Here is an 18,485-nt window from a genome sequence, read left to right on the forward strand (position 1 = left end):
ATTTACTGTTGGAGCGTTGTGAGTGGAGGGCGGATCCCGAATAGAAAATCAACTCTGGGCATTTATTTGCCTTTTTTAATTCCGAGATGCTGGAATATCCCTTTTCTCAAACTAGCATGTCTCAGAGTGCCCATGCGGCTCGCCTTTCCCCCCTTTCCCCCTTAACATAAATTTACACTTTTGATTTTTAGTTTTTGATTTTTTTGCGGCTGTGGGAATGGGCCCAGTGTTGAGCTAATGTTTGGCATTATGTGCGCAAAAATCGCATCTGCACTTTGTCTTTCGTTTCCTTTTTTAAACATCCCATCTGACGACAAACTAAAAAAAACCTATAAAGCTTTGTGAAAAGATAATAATAATTGTCAGCCCACATTTTATTTCTTTCCCTCGCTAATATATCTTACGACCTTCCTTTTGACCTTTAAACGCCTTGCTTATTCTTTAATTGACGCCCATTTCCTCCCCTATTTTCTTTTTCTTCTCTTTTGCTTCTGCTGTTATATTAAATTCAAACGCACCGTACTTGGCACATTTCATTTCATTTTATTCCCTTGTTTATTATACTTGTAAAGTCTTAACTCTAACCCACATGTCAAAAAAACGCTCGACATCAACATCATCAACATCAACGTCGACCGGTAATGGCAATGCCATGCAATGCCAATGCAATGGCAGCAAAACCGCCAAGCCCGCCAAGACCGACACAGCATCGCCCGCCAGCATTCCCGACCAAGGCGCAGCGCCAAGCAAAACACAATGGCTCTGGACCGGCGTCCGCATCGGCGCACTACTGGCCGCCGCGCTAACCGCCTACATTGCGCGCGACCCCCCAAACGCCCTAGGCCTCTCGCCGCAGCCCACTGCAAAGCAGCCCAGCGCCAACGTCGGCTTCATGGCCCATGTGCTGCAGAAATCCAAGGGCCAGAATATTTGCAAGCCTGAGGGCTACGTTATGGACACGTACAGCGACTTTGACGGCATCGAGGCATTGAATCGGAAGGTGTCGGGTCCGTTAAAGAGGCTTATTCGCACAAAGTTTTTCCGCACGCTCAAGGTCGAGCTGTATAAGCCGTGCCAGTTTTGGAATTCGGAGGGCTCGTGTTTCCAGAGAGACTGTATTGTGCAGCCCATGGATGAGTCCAAAGTGCCCAAGGCTTGGCGGGCCCAAAAAGTCGACCAGGCAAGCTTTGGCCCGTTTTTGGTAAGTATCTTATGTTTGCTCCAGCTAAAGCTTGGGATTGTGGTTATGCTTGGGATTATGCCACGTCACAGGTTTTTTTTTTTACAAAATGCCGCCATGATCGCCCGACTTTTGACGCACAGCCACCAAAAACTAATAAAATAAAAAAAAACATGCCTTTCTCATCCATTTGTATTGTATATGTGTAGGGCTCGTTTCCGCGCCAGCGGCCAGAGTACACTGAAAAGGACTTTGCCATAGTCAACGACGAGACGTACGGCGAGGGCGTGTGGCTGGATCTGGTCGACAATCCCGAGCGATTCACCGGATACGCGGGCGCCGGCGCCAACGCAATCTGGATGAGCATCTACCAGCACAACTGCTTTGGCGTTCCGCCCTATCTGCAAGACACGGCCGGCGGCTGGGGCAGCCAACTGGTTAACGTCGACGGCAAGTCCATGCCCTTTATCCAGCCACCACGCAAGCGCCGCGACCTTGCTCCTTTCCTCGAGAGCCTCGCTGAGGAGGACCGCGGCGTCACGCTGCCAGCAGACATTCCGCACGAGTACCGCATGTTCTACCGCATGGTTTCGGGCCTCCACGCCTCCATCTCTGCGCATATCTGCGCTGACTACTTCAACTCGACCTCGGGCAAATGGGAGCCCAACCTCAGCTGCTTTATCTCTCGCATCGGCGCCTTCCCGGACCGCCTGCAGAACATTTACTTTAATTTTGTGCTGCTCACCAGAGCAATCCAGAAGATGCACCCTTACTTGGCCGCTTACGACTACTCCACAGGATCAAAAAAGGACGACGCGGCCGTCAAGCGGCTGCTGCCAAAAATCCTCAACTCTGTCAAGAAGGCTGGTGTGCTCTTTGACGACAGCGAGCTGTTCCTCGGCGCCACCGGTCGCGAGCTCAAGCTAGAGGTCAAGGAGAATTCCGCAACATCTCACGCATCATGGACTGCACTGGGTGCGAAAAGTGCCGCCTATGGGGGAAGACCCAGACGCTAGGCATTGGCACAGCGATGAAAGCGCTTTTCTCGTACCCGGACCGTGCTTTCAGTCGCAGCTTCACCTCACTGGACTTTAAGCGTAATGAGATTGTGGCGCTTATCACCACGTACTTCCAGTTTTCCTGCAGTATTGAGGGCATTGAAATGTTCCGTGCCATGTACCAGAACTTTGTCACTGACTGGCAAGCTACCAATGGCGGCCAGCAGGCCAAGATCGATTCGCCATCATCGTAATCGCTCCCCCAGGAAAAGAATGCTTTTTTGGTTTAAAATATATCACGTGTATTTTGACCTAAACCCTTGATGCGAGTGAGCCGTGCTACTCTTCAAATTGAATTTTCAATGTTGGCAAAATTTTCAAGTAGAATTTTTTATTTATTTTTTGTGATTTGGATCAAACTTTTATACACCTTTTTTAACTCCCCCCTCCCCCATTCCAGGATAAATATCAAATGGCTAGCTTGATACTTTCTCCAGCAGAGCACGACTATATACTCCGCGGTGTCGAAAGCGGGTTCCGCGCAGATGGCCGGGGCAGCCTAGACCGGCGCGAAGTGACCCTCCGCACGGGTATGATCTCGCAAGCCAACGGCAGCGCGCGCTGCCGCATAGGCAACCTTGGTGTTGGCACCGACGTCCTTGTGGGGATCAAAGCCGAAGTGAACTCATGGACACCCGGGGACAACGTGCCCGAAACCAGCGGCACCATAGTGTGCAACGTGGAGTGCTCGCCCAGCGCCGCGCAAGAATTCGAAGGCCGCGGGGCGGAGGAACTGAATATTGAGCTGACACAGCTGTTGGATCGGATCTTCAACGGCCCTCAGAGCGGGATTGATTTCGAAAAACTCTGTATTATTCCCAAGCAGGCTTACTGGGTGCTCCACGTGGATGCCCTGGTGTTGGACGTCAAGGGTGGGATTATTGATGCCCTTGTGTGGGCTACCAGGGCCGCCCTGATGTCAACTAAGCTGCCCCGGGTGGTCATTGAGTCTATCCCGGACGAGGATGGCGTTATGCAGGCAGAATTCGATGTCGTGGATGATCCTGAGGATATGACCGAACTTGCAGGCGCAGAGAACATGCCTGTGTCTGTTACTTTCAGCCAGATTGGCAGAAGATTTGTCGTCGATGCTTCGGAGCAGGAGGAGGCCGTGGCCCAGGCCAGGATGACTATTTCGGTGTCCCCCAATATGGAAATTTGCGCTGTGCAAAAGGGCGGCGTTTTGCGCGGGTTCTCGCCCGCTCTTTTGGCCGAAATCATGCAGACTTCCCTAAAGATTGCTCGTGAGGAGCTTGATAAATTCAACAAGCATTATGCTGAGGCGAAGAATATGACTGATGGTCGGGCGGATGAGCCGAGCACCGGAAGCACTTTTCTCGTGCCATTTTAAAAGTACGAATAAAAATAACTGCAGAGGTAACACCCCGAAAAATAAAAATAATAATAAAATATTTTTTTGGCACTTTGATTTGCAATTTGATTTTTAATATTGTTTGTTTTTTGGATCAACATGTCGCTTCGAGCTTTTACTTCCTGGTCGGCGTAGTTTTTTTAGCCATTATATGCTGCTGTTTTTTTAAAGAGAAGTTATTCTTCAATTAACCTGTACTTTTCTCAGTAACGCGCGTCATGCAATATATTGCACCATTCTGGCAGGCGTTTTACTGCAATGACGTCAGTGGGCTACATAGCAATATGTGCGCTGTGGAAGAAATAATTAAGGGTTGTGCAAATGCCTCTCGTCAATTGTCCTGCCAAACTATATGTGCTGAATATGACAATGCGCCATCACTTTTTAATCAAGTTGGTTGCTAAATAAAGTGATTTTGTTTATAATGGAATATTAGCATGACATATTTGCCTTTAAATGCAAGACATGGAACAGTGTCATTTTGAGCTCAATATCAATATGAAATGTCGCTTGCCATTGCATAAAACCCAACCCAACTACACCTGTATTTGACACAAACTTTATCTTCACAATTGACCAACCGATACTTCGACAGTAGTGCAAAGCATTTGGTCAATGCATTATTTGTGCTTCATTGCCAATCTACATCACTTAATATATTCAAATGATGTCATAGCGCTGTCATCCGTAGACGCTAATTATACCAACTTGGCAACAAAAAGAAGCAAGCCACATTTGATAAAAATAATATAGCTCAACAATAGTAACAAGAAAAATGGAAGAGCAAGGGTGCGGGTGAAAGACCCGGGTTTAAAACACCTCAAGTTCTTAAAGCGCAAAATTCGGAATAAACGCTATAAAGATGCACGGCTCACATACGTTATACGTGCCGCTCCAATATTAATATTACTATCGGTTGAATCATTTTAATCTTTTGATTGGACCAAAGCCGAGAAATGTTTTTTCTCGGGATATTGCTTTAAACTATACATATACACATAAAAAAGATTAAAATGCATGGCTTAACTGTATTTTTTTTAGTAAATGTTAAAAGATATTTATATTTATAATGTGCAGCCTTTTTTGTGTTCGCCTGAGCCACACCGTAGACATATTCTGGTCTCACGTTTTCTGCGCACATTGAGGCTGTGGCAAAAAATGCATTATCCCTGAAAGTAGCTTCTTTTTTGGGGAGGCGTCTGGCTGAAATAAAAATTGTTTCTATGAAATATTGTTGCAAGTAGTACTAATGTACTCTTTTTTTTTTAAAAAAAAAAAAGTATACTGAGCCAGGACTGGAAAAGGGAATGTGCGTACAGCCGCGCAGAACGGTTGTGGCTCAACTCAAAATTAGTTCAAAAGGCAGGCCATCTGCTCATGACATTCTGCTTTGTCGCAATCATTTAACACAAGAATCGTGCATTTATTTCTCTATTTTTTTACTTATAATATACCATTTTACATTGCAATTTTTATTCAAGATCTTAGCTGGCACAAAGTCTTGTATACTTTATACGTTATTTCTTGTTTTCGGCATAGCACAGACTGGTTTATCCGTGACTAGAAATAGTATCCTCATTATTCTTATTATCATTTAACGACGGCTGTTACCAGCACTACCAACAAGAATGTCTACAAATATGAGCATAGTTCGCAAAGCATACGCCAAACTTCCAAGGATTGGCATCAGCAAATCGTTTAGCATTACCCACCCGCACATCACAGCCACCATGGTCGTCATAGCCGCTTTTGCTGGCATGTTCCTTGCCTCAGGAACCACAAACTCTTACGGTGTGTACGAAGAAGAGTACGAGAACAAGTACAGTAACGACAATTCTGATGGCAAGGACTCTTTGTCGCCGGCTATAATAATTGGCGCTATACATTTGGGCACAAACTGTCTGTTCACAACCATTGCAGGGTCGCTGTGTGAGCGCATTGGACTGGGAATGACAACGCTGATTGGCGGGTCTCTCATTGGCGTAGGTCTATTTACAGCTGGATTTTGCACAGAGGTAAAAAAAACAATGTAACCATATAAAGTTAACGCCCCAAGTACAACATTCAGTTCTGGATATACACACTAATTTTGATCGATTATTTTGGTTATCTGTAATCATTAATTTTTAGGTATGGCAGCTTGCACTCACTCAAGGCGTTCTTGCTGGCGCTGGTATCGGCACTGTGTTTATTGTTGTATCAACTATTCCCTCGTCTTGGTTTAGCAAAAACCAAGGCTTCCTCATGGGCGTCGTTCACTCGGGCTCTGGCGTTGGCGGTCTTGTTCTTTCTCCCTTAACGCGATTCTTCATCAACCGCTATGGCCTCTCAGGCTCAGTTAAAATTTTTGGCACCATCATAGTCTGCGGAATATCGCTGGTAAGCCTGGGCATGGCAACCAAGCCCGAAGAGCTGCTTGACCAAGAAGACGAGGATAACATCGATATGATTACACCCAACAGCAAGTTCAGCAATCAAAAGGTGAGCAGTCTCGCCAAGAAGCGCATGTCTGTGCGCAGCTTTGGTGTGCGGGATGTGCACAGTACGCGTGGAGTTCTCCGGTCGCAGGAGTTCTGGTACCTCAATATTGCCGTGATGCTGGCCGAGGCGGCGTTCTACGTGGTGCTTTTCTTCCTCCCCGTTTACTCGATTGGTATTGGGCTGACAAGTGAGCAAGGCGCGCTGATTGCAGGCGTGGCCAATGGCGCCACTATTATTGGTCGCATCACCATAGGTTATATTGCTGATATGGCTGGGAACATCAACATGTTTTTCCTCACTCACTTTTTTGTCACCTTGGCGTGCTTCTTTCTGTGGTTCCCAGCAAAGTCATTCCTCATTATGATCGCGTTCGCGTGTACGTTTGGGCTGTTTGCCGGAAGTCTTACTCCAATGATTCCGCTGTGCTCGGTGACGCTGTTCGGACAAAATGGACTCGCTAACAATGTCGGGTTGCTTGGCATCGGTATGGTGCTGACTACTACGGCGGCTCCAGTAGTTGCTCGCGTGTTCTATGAGAAAATCGGACAGAGCGGTTCTGGTTACGGCGCCGTGGCGCTGTTCTGCGGCGGCATCTACTTGGTCGCCACACTGAGCATTGTTGCCCTGCGCATGTGTGTTTCGCGGAAGATTTGGATCAAGATCTAAATTTAATTAATAATATTTACCAATCAATCATTCGAACAATCAAAAAACAATTAAAAATGTCAATTGATCGAGTTATTAATCGCAAATGTCAATATAGATACACGTGTGAACGCATCATATTATCTCAATTCACATCAGTTGCGCGGAACGGCCAGAATAAAAGTGCGTTGAAAACAACGGCTGTTTCGAGACTTATTCTGTGCCGTGTTTATATTTGGTTCGGATTGGGCACCCAGCAAAAATGAAAGTTTTTTTGAAAGCGGTCACAAATCATCGATGACGTGTATAGACAAGCGGACGACATTTTCGATGTGCATTATTTTCTCACAAAAAGGCAGCACAAAAGCGCTTTGGGGGAGGGGAAGGGGGAAGCCAGTTTTGTAATTCAGCCAATCCGGGCTTTTGTTTGCCTCCACTGGGCAACTCGCTCAGCTCCCCCGTGCCCCCACCTTCCCCCTCGCTGCTTTTAGATATTAGTCATCTGGGATTGGGCATGCTTGAAGAAAAAATAATAGTTTTTAATCTCTGCCACTTTTTGACTGCTTTCCGTCGCTTATCCGTGCGCGCGCACATCAACTGCGCTTGGGAGACCACAGGAAACAAAACTGCTTTTTTTGTTAAAATATTTACAAGCGAGAAGACAGGCAGACACGCAAAAAAATTGGCGCTTGGAAGTCAGCTGTGTCTTCTGTTCATTTTATTTCAGCTCGAATTCTTTTTATTTTTACTTTTCGTCTTTTCGCCTTTTCTTCTTTTACTTTTACTTTTACTTTAACTCTATTTTATTTATTTTTCGCATCTATTTTTTACTCATTAGCAGCAACAGCAACAGCAACAACTTTACCGTGTTCAATTGGCGCTTGCTTTTATTTCAATTCACCATTTTTATACTATTCACCCCGCTTATCTCTACAGTGCGTCAACACACGCACGCTCACACTCGCTTTGCACATGGGTCCTGGTTCCACGTGTGCCGTGCCGGCGCCCCAGACGTCCAGCACCGACCAATACCACGCAAAGGGCACTTCGGATGATCGACACGATTTTCACACCGACGACTCTAAATTGCAGCAGCAGAAGGAACAGCGACTACAGCAGCAGCACATTTTTTCAGAGGGGAGGCCACAGATAATTATAAACGAACACAAACACGCTCATACGGACATATGCTGCATGATTCCAGCGCCAGTGCAGTCGGCAGTTGAGTTTGTGGCCGACTTGGCGCACATACTCATGCCCTCACTGTTTATGGCGTGTCCGAACGGCGGCTGCAATCTCACCCGCACAATTCTTGATATAGGCAGTATGCGCAAATACATGTGCAACAGCGCAATCACAGTCAAAGGTGCGGGGTCTATCGGCCAGGTACCTGATACACAGCAGCAGACACGGCAGACTGGGAAACAGCAGCAAAAAAATGAGTCGGATAAACAGCCGCTGGACTCAGATTCATCATCAGGTTCTCGTTCGCCAGAGCCCGGCGATACATTTGGCTTTGACCGTGCCAGCCAGTCGTGTGCATGTAAGTGCAAGTGTTGTTTGGACCGTTGCTGTTTTGTCTCGTCGGTTGCCTCAGTGCGCAGCTGGCAGTCTCTGGCTTGGCAGCCCAAGTCTCCCAGTGCACTATGCTACATCCTTAATTCGCGCGCCTCTGCAGGGCCGCGAGCGTTCCAGCAGGCCGCCGAAATAGCGCAGGAACTGGTGAGCGGAATATCTTTGCCCTCGGAGCTCCAAGCTGCCGCCGCGGCGTCGGACGCTAAACCAGGATATTCGGATTTGTCTTTTGCTACGGCCAGCGACATGCCGCCATCATACGCTAATTTCGAACCTGGACTCAGCCATCACCACCATGGCGCATCAAAGGAGGCAGCGGCTGCATGTGTGAATAAAAATGGCTCTCACTTACACAACGAAGCCACCGCCATTGCACCACACTCCAACTCTGGAAATGCAGCCGCAGATGTAGATGCTGTTGCTCCTATTGATAGCAAGCTGCTCGAGACCAACCAGTACTTGATGCGCAGGGTGCGCAAGCTGGAGATTACCAACCGTATTATCAAGGAGGCCTACGACGAGGTGCAGGAGATTCTTCAGGCCGAGCGCCAGTCCCGAGCTGCACAGTTGGCGGCCCAAGACCAGACGCACCAGGACGACATAGCGATTATCATTGAGGAGTTTACCAAGCGCGATGAACTTGAGCGCAAAGGCAGGCGGCAGTTTTGCATGAACAGCGATGATGAGCTGAGTGACCTTGACGGCGAGTTGTGCCACAGCTCCAAATTCTCGTCGGCTTCAAGTAGCGGCATGACCAAATCGGTGACATCCTATTCTGGCCGCAATGCGACTAACAACGCATATGACTTTGAGTTCAGCGACTTTTACTCGCCGTTGACGTCCGCGGCACCCCACGGCGGCGAGCGCTCACAATTGCTACCACCAAAAGTTACCCGCAGCATCTCGAGCCCTGCAGTGGCTTCAATTGCTGCGTCGGCAACATCGCCTGCTGCATCCTCTGCTTTGACGCCCATCAATACGGAGGCCAGGTCCTGGCAGCACTCTGTTGAAGACGGAGGTTACGATACGGATGATGATGCCGATGATGATGGCGTCAGCATTACTTGGGCACGCGCCGGAGATTCAGATTTCGAGCTGAACGATGAATCTGATAGCAGCTGCGACAGCGAAAGTGACAGCAGCGACGACTACGACGAGGACGACGACGAGGCGTCGGATGACGAGTTTAGCGAGAATGACGAGGATGAGCACTGCACACTCAATACAGACGTGGATGACCTGGGCGCGCGGGTTGACTGTGCAACCGATGCTGGCTCCGAGTCCGAGTCCGAAAGCGAGTCTGATTTTGTTTCTGACGACGAGAGCGACGGCACTGCGGATGAGAATGATGAGGATGAGGCCGAGGCCGAATCTGAGCTGTCTGACTACAGCGTCGAGCCAAGCGCGCTGCAGCTAACACCGCAGAATATTCTCAGCACTGAAGACTACGCGCACATCGACCCAGCAAAGGCTGTCATCGACCGGTACTACGCCAAGACGGGTGTGCTGGACATAACCGCCGACATTGAAGACATCCCCGCCGATGGCTACGAGAATGAGAGATGCCGGGACGGTTCTAGGTTTTCCGACTGTGCGGACAACGAGCAGGCGAGCAGCGCCAATGAGACCATTGCCTCTCAAAGCCCGCAGAGGATATTGGAGGCGATAAGCGACGGCAGCGCACCCGCCATAGTCGAAGACTCCTCAAGGGCAAAGAGGACCGGGAGCTGGAGTGCATTGCGCTGCTGCCTGCCACCAGCGGATAGCAAAGTTTGTCTGCCGGGCATCATCACACTTGCTGCAAGGAGCGCGCAGTGGTATTACGCAGGGGTTCATGCTTGTCAACATCCAGTCACTATCGACCAGGTTTGCGGCCGGCCACATATCCATTTTGTGCGCCCTTATCGAGTCTCTGTATCAGCTGGCCGAGTCAATTGGGGAAAATCCCGAGGAGCAGCAGCAGGATGAGGATCAGCACCCAGTTGTGACTGTTGCCCGGCCATCGCGCTGGCAAAAAAGCTGCGCGAGTATACGCCTTCGCCACAGCAGGCCGCCTTGCGGCTTACAGAGCTGCTGAGCTCGATCATCACGGCCGAGGACCAGGGCACAGTGCTGCACTTTTTGGATAAGCTGTCCGAGGCAAACCAAGCCGTTCGGACGTCCAGGCATGCGGTCCTGCTGCGCGCGCTGTATGATAACGAGGTGATCGACCGGGACTCTGTCATTGCGTGGTTCAACTCGACGCCGGCTGTTTTTGGGGAGGGCGCTGCCAATTGTGCGTCCGAGTCCGCCGCTCAGCATGCACGGCAGCTTCATGAGAACGCCGCGCCGCTGATAGCCGAGCTGAAGAGCAGCACAGCGAGCTCGTCATGATGCTGGAGGAGCAGCATAAGCATGCTTCTGGCACCAATAGCAGCACGGCCATGTCGACCCTAGTCTTGTTGGACACATCACCCGTATGTGGACTGGCAGCCTGACGCCCATTTCGGATGAAAATACGCCCTTGACGTCGCAGTCGAGTGATTGCGAGTCCACAGACAAGGTCGACGAGCCGGGTTGCGGCAATAACACCGGCACCAGCAGCGTGCTAAATATTGGCCGTCGGTCTGGCACTCACGCAATGGGCGCGTCGTTGTTTGGCTCAGCAAGCCGTCCGTCGGCTGCGTCAGGATCAACCGCAGTCGAGGCGATGCGGCCTGCCAAGCAGGTGAAGTTTGCAGTCGTCTGAGCTGGGGGAGGGGAGGAGGCACGAGTGTAGTGTGTGTCTGTTGAGATATTAAGAAACGTTAATTTTTCTATCAGGTATTGTTATTTTTATTCTTATCCTCCGTCTGTACATTTTTTTCTTTATTTTTAATTATTTTTCATTTTCGATTTCATAATTTACACTCTTCAATATCCTGTTTCGATGTCTGCGTAGAAAATGTACATGTCATTCTGCAAACTGTGCAGATTGTTGGACCGGTACCTGCAGCACAACAAAGCGGAGTATAACCAAGTTTGTTCTTGAATCATCTGACTTGTATCTTCTTACCATAACGCTGAAACTCAAGGTGTGCTGATAACCAATGTCAATTTCCGCGTGTGTGTTGTTTGGACGCGCAAAAAGGTGTCTTGGACATTTTCCGCTACATCTGTAAATTATCTTTTCATTTTACTGCCATTAAAAATATTTGTCAAAACTACTGCGCCAAGCTACGTGCGTTATCATATTGAACGAGCGATCACGACAAATTTAGTCATTTAAAAAAACGGCAAACTTTTATTCTAATAATTTCACTGAGAATGATCAGGTATCCAGCATCGCCGATAGTTGTTACACACAAGGATGTGGACGAGCTGGCGGCAGCGCAGCGCAAGCTTTTGGAAGGGATGCAGAGCAGTAGGGCAGTGCCGACAAAACAGGGAAGTGGCGGGGTCATTGACGAAACAAGCACACCTGTAAACAGGACAACTGACGGGCATGCGATACAGCAGATCAAGCGCAGGCAAATGACCATTACCGAACGTCTTGGTCTGTAAGAAAAATGACCTTCATTTTTTCATTGTTATCTGTGCCCAAAAATACAAACATGTGCAGATGGCCAAGCAATTATTGAAAAGAAATCTAAGCAATGTTAACAAGAAGCCCATTTCATTTTTTACTCTGAACAATCCCCAAACCAATCTGGTATTAAGAAATCAAGCTCATTCCAAGAAGAAAAAATGAAACTGATGACGACACGAAAATAGAAAATAGGCAGCTGGGGGGGAGCAAAAAAGAGTGTGACTAGCAGATGCATTCTAAAAATGGCAGTTGGACAAACGCGAAACCATGAACCACCTTGTAAAAAATTTTGCTTTTTAAAATCTGATAGATTTTGCACACGCCCTTTACTTGTCCCTGCTGTTTTCATTTTCTTTTCTTCAAAGTTTATTCATTTTTACTTGACATTTGGAATTCAACTATCTTTACACCACTTCACCTTTACCCCCCTTTGCCCTAACTTAACTCGCCTCGCCTCGCCCTACTCAACACACGTTTTTTTTAACTCCTTTTAACTCTTTTTTGTTCAAAATTAGTACTTGAGTTCCAAACAACCCGATAAAGCGCGCCACAGCACAGAACGGCACAGCACATCGCACTACAGCTTCATCCATTCACTAATTTGCACCCTCGCACAGGCCAAAGAAGGTCTTAACAGTTTTCTCACACTTTTCCGCCCTACTTTGAACCATTCGGCGGATTCTATATAGTATTCCAGCGCTTTATCAAACACACACACAACAAACTCAGACTCATTGTCGGTTTATCTGCAGCTGATTACCTAACAACAAACGTAAGTATCTTTGATGGTCCCACTTGCACATACACGCACGCTCGCTTACACGCGCCCTTTTTTCTGTTTACCCGAAAAAATCAAGCTTAGGATATTTTATTTCCTGCAAAAGAATTAATGCGCGTTTTAAGCGGGAGCAGGGATGATGAGACACGATTGAAAAGAACGAGGATGGGATTCTCCGCCAAACCCGATTTTTTTTATCTTTTTGCAGCCTAATGATTCGCTGCGAGAAAAATAACGCAAAATTGGGTTGTTCTTCCCCCCCCCATCGCCTCTCCCCACCGTTGTTTTTTTCGCGTGGAAAAGTTTTTTTTTCATTTCGTCTCTTTTATTTCCGAGCTTTGTGTATATTTTCCCTGATTAATTTTTCTTCTTTTTCACTTGTTCGTCATCTTTAACGCCCATTAGCACACTCCTACTATTATTATCGTTGTTTTAATTCACTTTTTGTTGCCTGCCCGGACATTCAGACGCTAATTGTCGGTACCTCTTTATCCTGCTCGCAATCTAGAGATTCCCCAAAGCGAAGAACGCAATACAGCAGATAGAATGGAGAACAACGACTCTAGGGCGTGGGCAAAGGCGCCCTCATCGGGACAAACACCCACATCCCAGCAGCAGCAGCAGCAGCAGCAGCAACTCCAGCAAGCCGCAGTACAGCAGCGCGGCATTATTCCTGCTCCGCAGGCGCCCGGGCCGGGATCCGCGCCATTGAGCGCCTCGCATCAGCAGCACCGCTACGCCGGTGGCCCGGCGAACCAGCTCCCCCCGATTCAAAGGTAAGAACAATCCACGCGCTACCTTCCGTGATTAAATAATCTGGCATTACAGTGGCTGGCCGCGGGCAGCCCTAACCCCGTTTTCCATTTTTCTTTCCGAGCGCATCAGTTACTTTTCTTCTCTGCCCCCCATCTCTTTTTCTTTGTGGCTCTCGCTGTCCGGCCACCACTCACCCGTCGCTTTATCGATTTTTGGACGCGTGGCCGAACGCATTATCTCGTGTATCATCTCGATTGTGTCATCTGGCTCGACAAACAGACAAACAAACAAAAATCGATAAAATATACCAAAACAAAAACTGCGCCCATTTTCCCCCCTTCTCGCCCACTAACCTTTGCACTTCAATTTTTCTGTTTCCGATAACCTGTTTGTTTTTATATAGCCCAATGTCGCCAAACCCCGACGGCCCGAGCTCTGCCCCTGGCGCACGCTCCTACGCGCACTCCATATCGCACTCGTCGCCCACAGCGAGCACTGGGATCCCGAGCGCGCCACACTCGGCTCGGCCCGCCAGCTACACGTCCACACCGCACTCCGCACACTCGCAGTCAGCGTTCGCCACGCAGGGCCCATCGCCGAACCCGGGCGGGCTAGCCAACAATGGCGCTGCCGCCGGGCAGTCTGCGGCCGGCGCGCCAAACACACTCCCGTCGATCAACAGCCCATACGTGCGCTCCCCCACATTCAGCGGCGTGCAGTCCGCAACCATGCCGCCAATAAAAGCGCCGATACAGCAAATGGCGCACGCTGTGTCGTCGCCGCTGCACGGCCAGGCAGCATCTGCTATGGCGCCGTCCAGCGCGGCCCACGACATGGCAGCACCCGCACCAGCTTCAGCACCGGTATACTCTGCTGGGGCCCACACACCGGTGCCTCGCCTCAGCCAACTCAACGGCTTGACGTCGCCCAGCATGCGCGCTGCACCCCCGCAGATGCAGTCGCCGCACGCGCACAACACGTCGTCGGTGCCCCCGCTCAAGCAGCTCCAGTCTCCACGCGTTCACCGCACAGCGTCAGCGCAGAACACGCCTGGAATTCCGTCCATCGCGCAGCCGATGCCGCGGCCTGTCGCGCACGTGCCTACAGCACCCAACGCCAACGCGCCTGCTGCCGTTTCAGGCACTGCCTTTGCAAATGGTCCCAGGGCCCCAGGCGCGAGGCCAATCATGCCAGCCGCACCTGCAGGGGCGCTGTCACAGCCGTCACAAGCAGCCACGGCCACGGCCACAGCCGCGCCGACGCTCGTTCTGGTACAAAATGGTGCGCCAGCTGCTGGAAGCACTGTTGCTGCCGCCGGCGCGGCAGCGACTGTATCAGCAGGGCCCCCCATCCTGTGGCTGCGGACTCGGCGGTTCGCCCGCTGAACGTTAGTGACGCGCTGTACTACCTCGATCTGGTCAAGTCGCAGTTCAATGATCGGCCCGAGGTATACAATCAGTTCCTGGAGATAATGAAGGAATTCAAGAGCCATGCAATCGACACGCCCGGCGTAATTGAACGCGTTTCGCGGCTCTTCTACGGCAGCCCCAGCCTGATCCAAGGATTCAACACGTTCTTGCCGCCTGGATACCGCATCGATGTCTCGGACGACCCATCTGAAGGCGTCCGCGTCACAACGCCCAGTGGGTCGATCATTCCGGACATGCACAGGCGCTCGGGCAGTGCAGCCCTGTTGCACGCCCAGGCGCAGCCGCAGGCGCAGTCGCCCAACGTGCCGCTGCAGGCCGCGCCCAAGGGGCACCCGCAGCAGTACGCCCCGAGGGACCAGTTCGGTCCTCGCCGGGCCGGGTCGTCGTCCACGCCCCTGAACGCCGGGGCCGCGCAGGGCCATGCCATGCAGGCGATGTCGCCCGCGCCGTCCTCGAGTGGCGTGCAGCCAGTGCCGGCGGCATCAGCATTGGCATCAGCATCGGCATCGGCATCAGCATCTTCAGCTGTGGCACAGCAGGCATCTGGCGGCCCAGCGCCGATGAATGGCCAGGGCACGGGCTATCAGACGATTGGCACTACCCCAGCGCATATGGGTGTGCGATCGCCCGCCGCCATGGGGTCACCAGGGATAGCATCAGCGCAGCGCCCCCGCCAGGTGCCGATGGAGTTTAACCACGCTATCAACTACGTCAACAAGATCAAGATGCGCTTTGCCGCCGAGCCCGACCGCTACAAGGAGTTTTTGGAGATCCTGCAGACGTACCAGAAGGAGTCGCGCCCCATCCAGGAGGTTTATGCCCAGGTGCAAATTCTGTTCTTGGAGGCGCCGGATCTTTTGGACGAGTTCAAGCAGTTCCTGCCGGACACAAGTGAGCCAGCCAGTGGGAACACTGTGGGGTCGCCGAGCATGGCGTACGGCCGGCCCGCGGGCGCCGTCCCGCCCGGCCTACAGCTGCCGGCCGGAGCATCCAGCCAGCTTGCCATGCCGCCTGCTGACGCGCTTGTTGCGGGCGGCCGTCTGCCGCCAGTGGGAAATTTCACGCCTGTGGGGGCGACGAGCCACCCATCTGACCCGTTCGCCTCGACGCCAGTGTCGACAAACTCTGCGGGTGGTGCTACGCCTGGCGCTGCCAGTGTCACTGCGGCTGGCGGAGTCGCTATTGCTCAGGCGGCTGGCGGCGGCAGCAGCGCGGCTTATGACACCAGCAAGGCCATGGGCGCCACGCCAACCAGCGGGCGCAAGAGGAAGGGTGGCATTGCTGCCGCGGGCCAAGTGCCAGCGGCATCAGGATCATCCAAACGGCGCAACAAGGCCGCCAAGGCAGACGCTGTCATGGCTAACGGCGTGCTGGCAGACCAGTCGCTGCAGATGCAGCACCAGCAGGCTGCGGCGGCAGGGTACGGGCAGCACATTCTCTCCGCGGTCGCGATGCAGCAGGCGGCCAATCCTGCGACGGCCTCACCCGACGAGCTGGCGTTTTTCGAGCGCGTGAAGCGGTTCATCGGGCAGTCCAGCACGTACAACGAGTTCCTCAAACTGCTCAACTTATACAACCAGCAGGTGCTCGATCCCAAGACCCTGGTCGAGCGCGCTGAGAGCTTTATCGGCGACGACCAGGAGCTGTTTGGCTGGTTTAAGCAGTTTGTCGGTTTTGACGAGCAGCAGCAGTCGATGGAGGATAGCCGGTCGGGCGACGAGGCCATCGTCGAGTCGATTCTCGGCGCGGAGCCCGGGCCGTACATGGGGCCCGATGAAGCGGCCAAGATGCTGCGCCCGGCGCGGCCCAAGGTGCAGCTGGCAAACTGCAAGGCGTACGGCCCGAGCTACCGGCTGTTGCCTGACTCTAGCGCGCAGTCCAAGTGCTCTGGGCGCGACTCGATGTGCTACGAGGTGCTCAACGACCGCTGGGCGTCCCACCCGACGTGGGCGTCCGAAGACACGGAGTTTGTGCACCACAAGAAGAACATGTACGAGGAGGCCATGTTCCGCAGCGAGGAGGACCGCCACGAGATGGACATTGAGATCGACACCAACCTTTCAGTCATCCGCCAGCTGACGCCGATTGCGCAGCAGATTGAGCAGATGGACCCCGAGAAGCAGGCGCAGCTGACCCTGGCCGAGAACTTTTGGGGCATGTCCGAGGCGCTGCCGCGGCGCGCGTTGCGCAAGGTCTATGACTCGAGCCGCGCGCTGGAGATCATAAAGGCCATGCACACGCACCCGGCGACAGCGATCCCGATAGTGCTGCGGCGGCTCAAGCAGAAGGACGAGGAGTGGCGGCGTCAGCGCCGCGAGTTTGCTAAGGTGTGGCGCGAGATTGATGCCAAGAACTACTACCGCGCGCTGGACCACCAGGGACTGACATTCAAGTCTGCAGACCGCAAGACAATCTCGCCCAAGCACTTGATTACGGAGATCGAAACCAGACGCCGCGAGCAGCAGAACCAGACGGACGATGCTGGTAGCGGCAACGGCAATACTGCTCGAGCCCAAAGCCGTAAGGTGGCCTCAGCGCTTCGGCATCGTTATCAACTCGAGTACCAGTTTTCAGAGCCCACGGTTGTTTTCGACGTGATCAATGCGATTCTGGCGCATGTTGGTCGGAACAACTCGCAGTTTGCGCCGTCAGAGAAGGAGATGATGGAGAAGTTCTTCCACGAGCTTTTTGGTGGTCTGTTTGGCCTGGAGAACCCGGCGGCCGTGTCGTCGCCTACTGAGGATGAGGCTGTCGCTGATGTTGAGATCGAGGCTGAGGCCGAGACCAAGGTTGAGGCTCTGACTGAATCGGACGCTGGCAGCGCTATCGCTGCTGTTTCTTCTCCTCCTGTGTGCGACGCGACCGCCGACGGTCATGTTGTTCCAGAGGCAGAGGTCAACAGTGCTGCTGCAGCATCTCCGGCGGCGGTTAATGGTGGGGTTTCTCCTGCGGGTGAGAAGGCTCGGGACGACGCTGTTACCGAGGGCCAGGATAAGAGCGGTCCCGATGCGATGGAGGTCGATCAGGACGCTTCTCTTGCTGCTGCTAGTAGCAGCGCAGTCAAGGCGCAGCATAATGGCGACAATGCAGTCAGCAAGCCGTCGACACCTGGGCTTATCTCCTCACGGTCGTGGATCCAGATCGGGTCCTCCAAGCATGACACGTCCGCTGCACCCGCCGCAGGATTGCCGAGCAAGAGCGTGTCCCGCGCGTTCTACACCAACAGCAGCTATTACGTGTTCCTGCGGCTGTTCCAGATTCTGTACGAGCGGTTCAGCAAGCTGCGCGAGCTGGGGCCGGAGTGCCAGGGAAAAGTGCAGCAGGCGCAGCAGGCGCAATCGGTGGCGACCAAGCTGGGGATGCGCGCGCAGTCCGAGGTGCTGAAGGGGTACGACCTGGAGAACACGGACTTTTACGCCATCTTCCTTGAGCTCGTCGACCAGTTCTTGCAGGGCCAGCTGGACACGAACAGTTTTGATGAGGGCATGCGCGTGCTGTACGGCACGCATGCGTACCGCATCCTGACAGTGGACAAGGTAGTGCAGGCTGTGTCCAAGAACATCCAGCACCTGATCAGTGACGGCCGCTGCGTCGACATCCTGGAGCTGTTTACCACACTGCCTGCGGTGCACGAGCTGAGTCCGCTGCGGTCGCACATTGCGT

The 18,485-nt window shown here is 52.0% G+C and overlaps 3 protein-coding genes across 3 annotated transcripts; all 3 read left to right on the forward strand.

Annotated features, from left to right (window-relative positions):
* Window positions 1–589: 589 nt before the first annotated feature.
* BX661DRAFT_175011 (uncharacterized protein) lies at window positions 590–2,609 on the forward strand (the record flags this gene model as incomplete). Its single annotated transcript, XM_051533968.1, has 3 exons — window positions 590–1,201; window positions 1,390–2,089; window positions 2,116–2,609. The coding sequence occupies 3 exons, from the start codon at window positions 590–592 to the stop codon at window positions 2,430–2,432; spliced, it is 1,629 nt and encodes a 542-aa protein (XP_051394914.1). The 3' UTR covers window positions 2,433–2,609.
* Window positions 2,530–3,735, forward strand: BX661DRAFT_175013 (ribosomal protein S5 domain 2-type protein). The gene has a single exon (XM_051533969.1). It carries the CDS (start codon window positions 2,651–2,653, stop codon window positions 3,587–3,589), a length of 939 nt encoding a protein of 312 aa, XP_051394915.1. The 5' UTR covers window positions 2,530–2,650; the 3' UTR covers window positions 3,590–3,735.
* A 1,632-nt stretch (window positions 3,736–5,367) lies between these two features.
* On the forward strand, window positions 5,368–6,757 carry BX661DRAFT_158716 (major facilitator superfamily domain-containing protein; the record flags this gene model as incomplete). Its single annotated transcript, XM_051533286.1, has 3 exons — window positions 5,368–5,625; window positions 5,741–5,989; window positions 6,077–6,757. 3 exons carry the CDS (start codon window positions 5,368–5,370, stop codon window positions 6,755–6,757), a joined length of 1,188 nt encoding a protein of 395 aa, XP_051394916.1.
* Window positions 6,758–18,485: the final 11,728 nt, after the last annotated feature.

The sequence above is a fragment of the Kickxella alabastrina genome (assembly GCF_025024165.1).
Source record: "Kickxella alabastrina strain RSA 675 chromosome Unknown BX661scaffold_1, whole genome shotgun sequence".
Lineage (NCBI taxonomy): Eukaryota > Fungi > Kickxellomycota > Kickxellomycetes > Kickxellales > Kickxellaceae > Kickxella > Kickxella alabastrina.

What these genes read in the sequence shown, in the direction of transcription:
- BX661DRAFT_175013 (XM_051533969.1), top strand. Translation starts at nt 2,651, where the DNA reads ATGGCTAGCTTGATACTTTCTCCAGCAGAGCACGACTATATACTCCGC.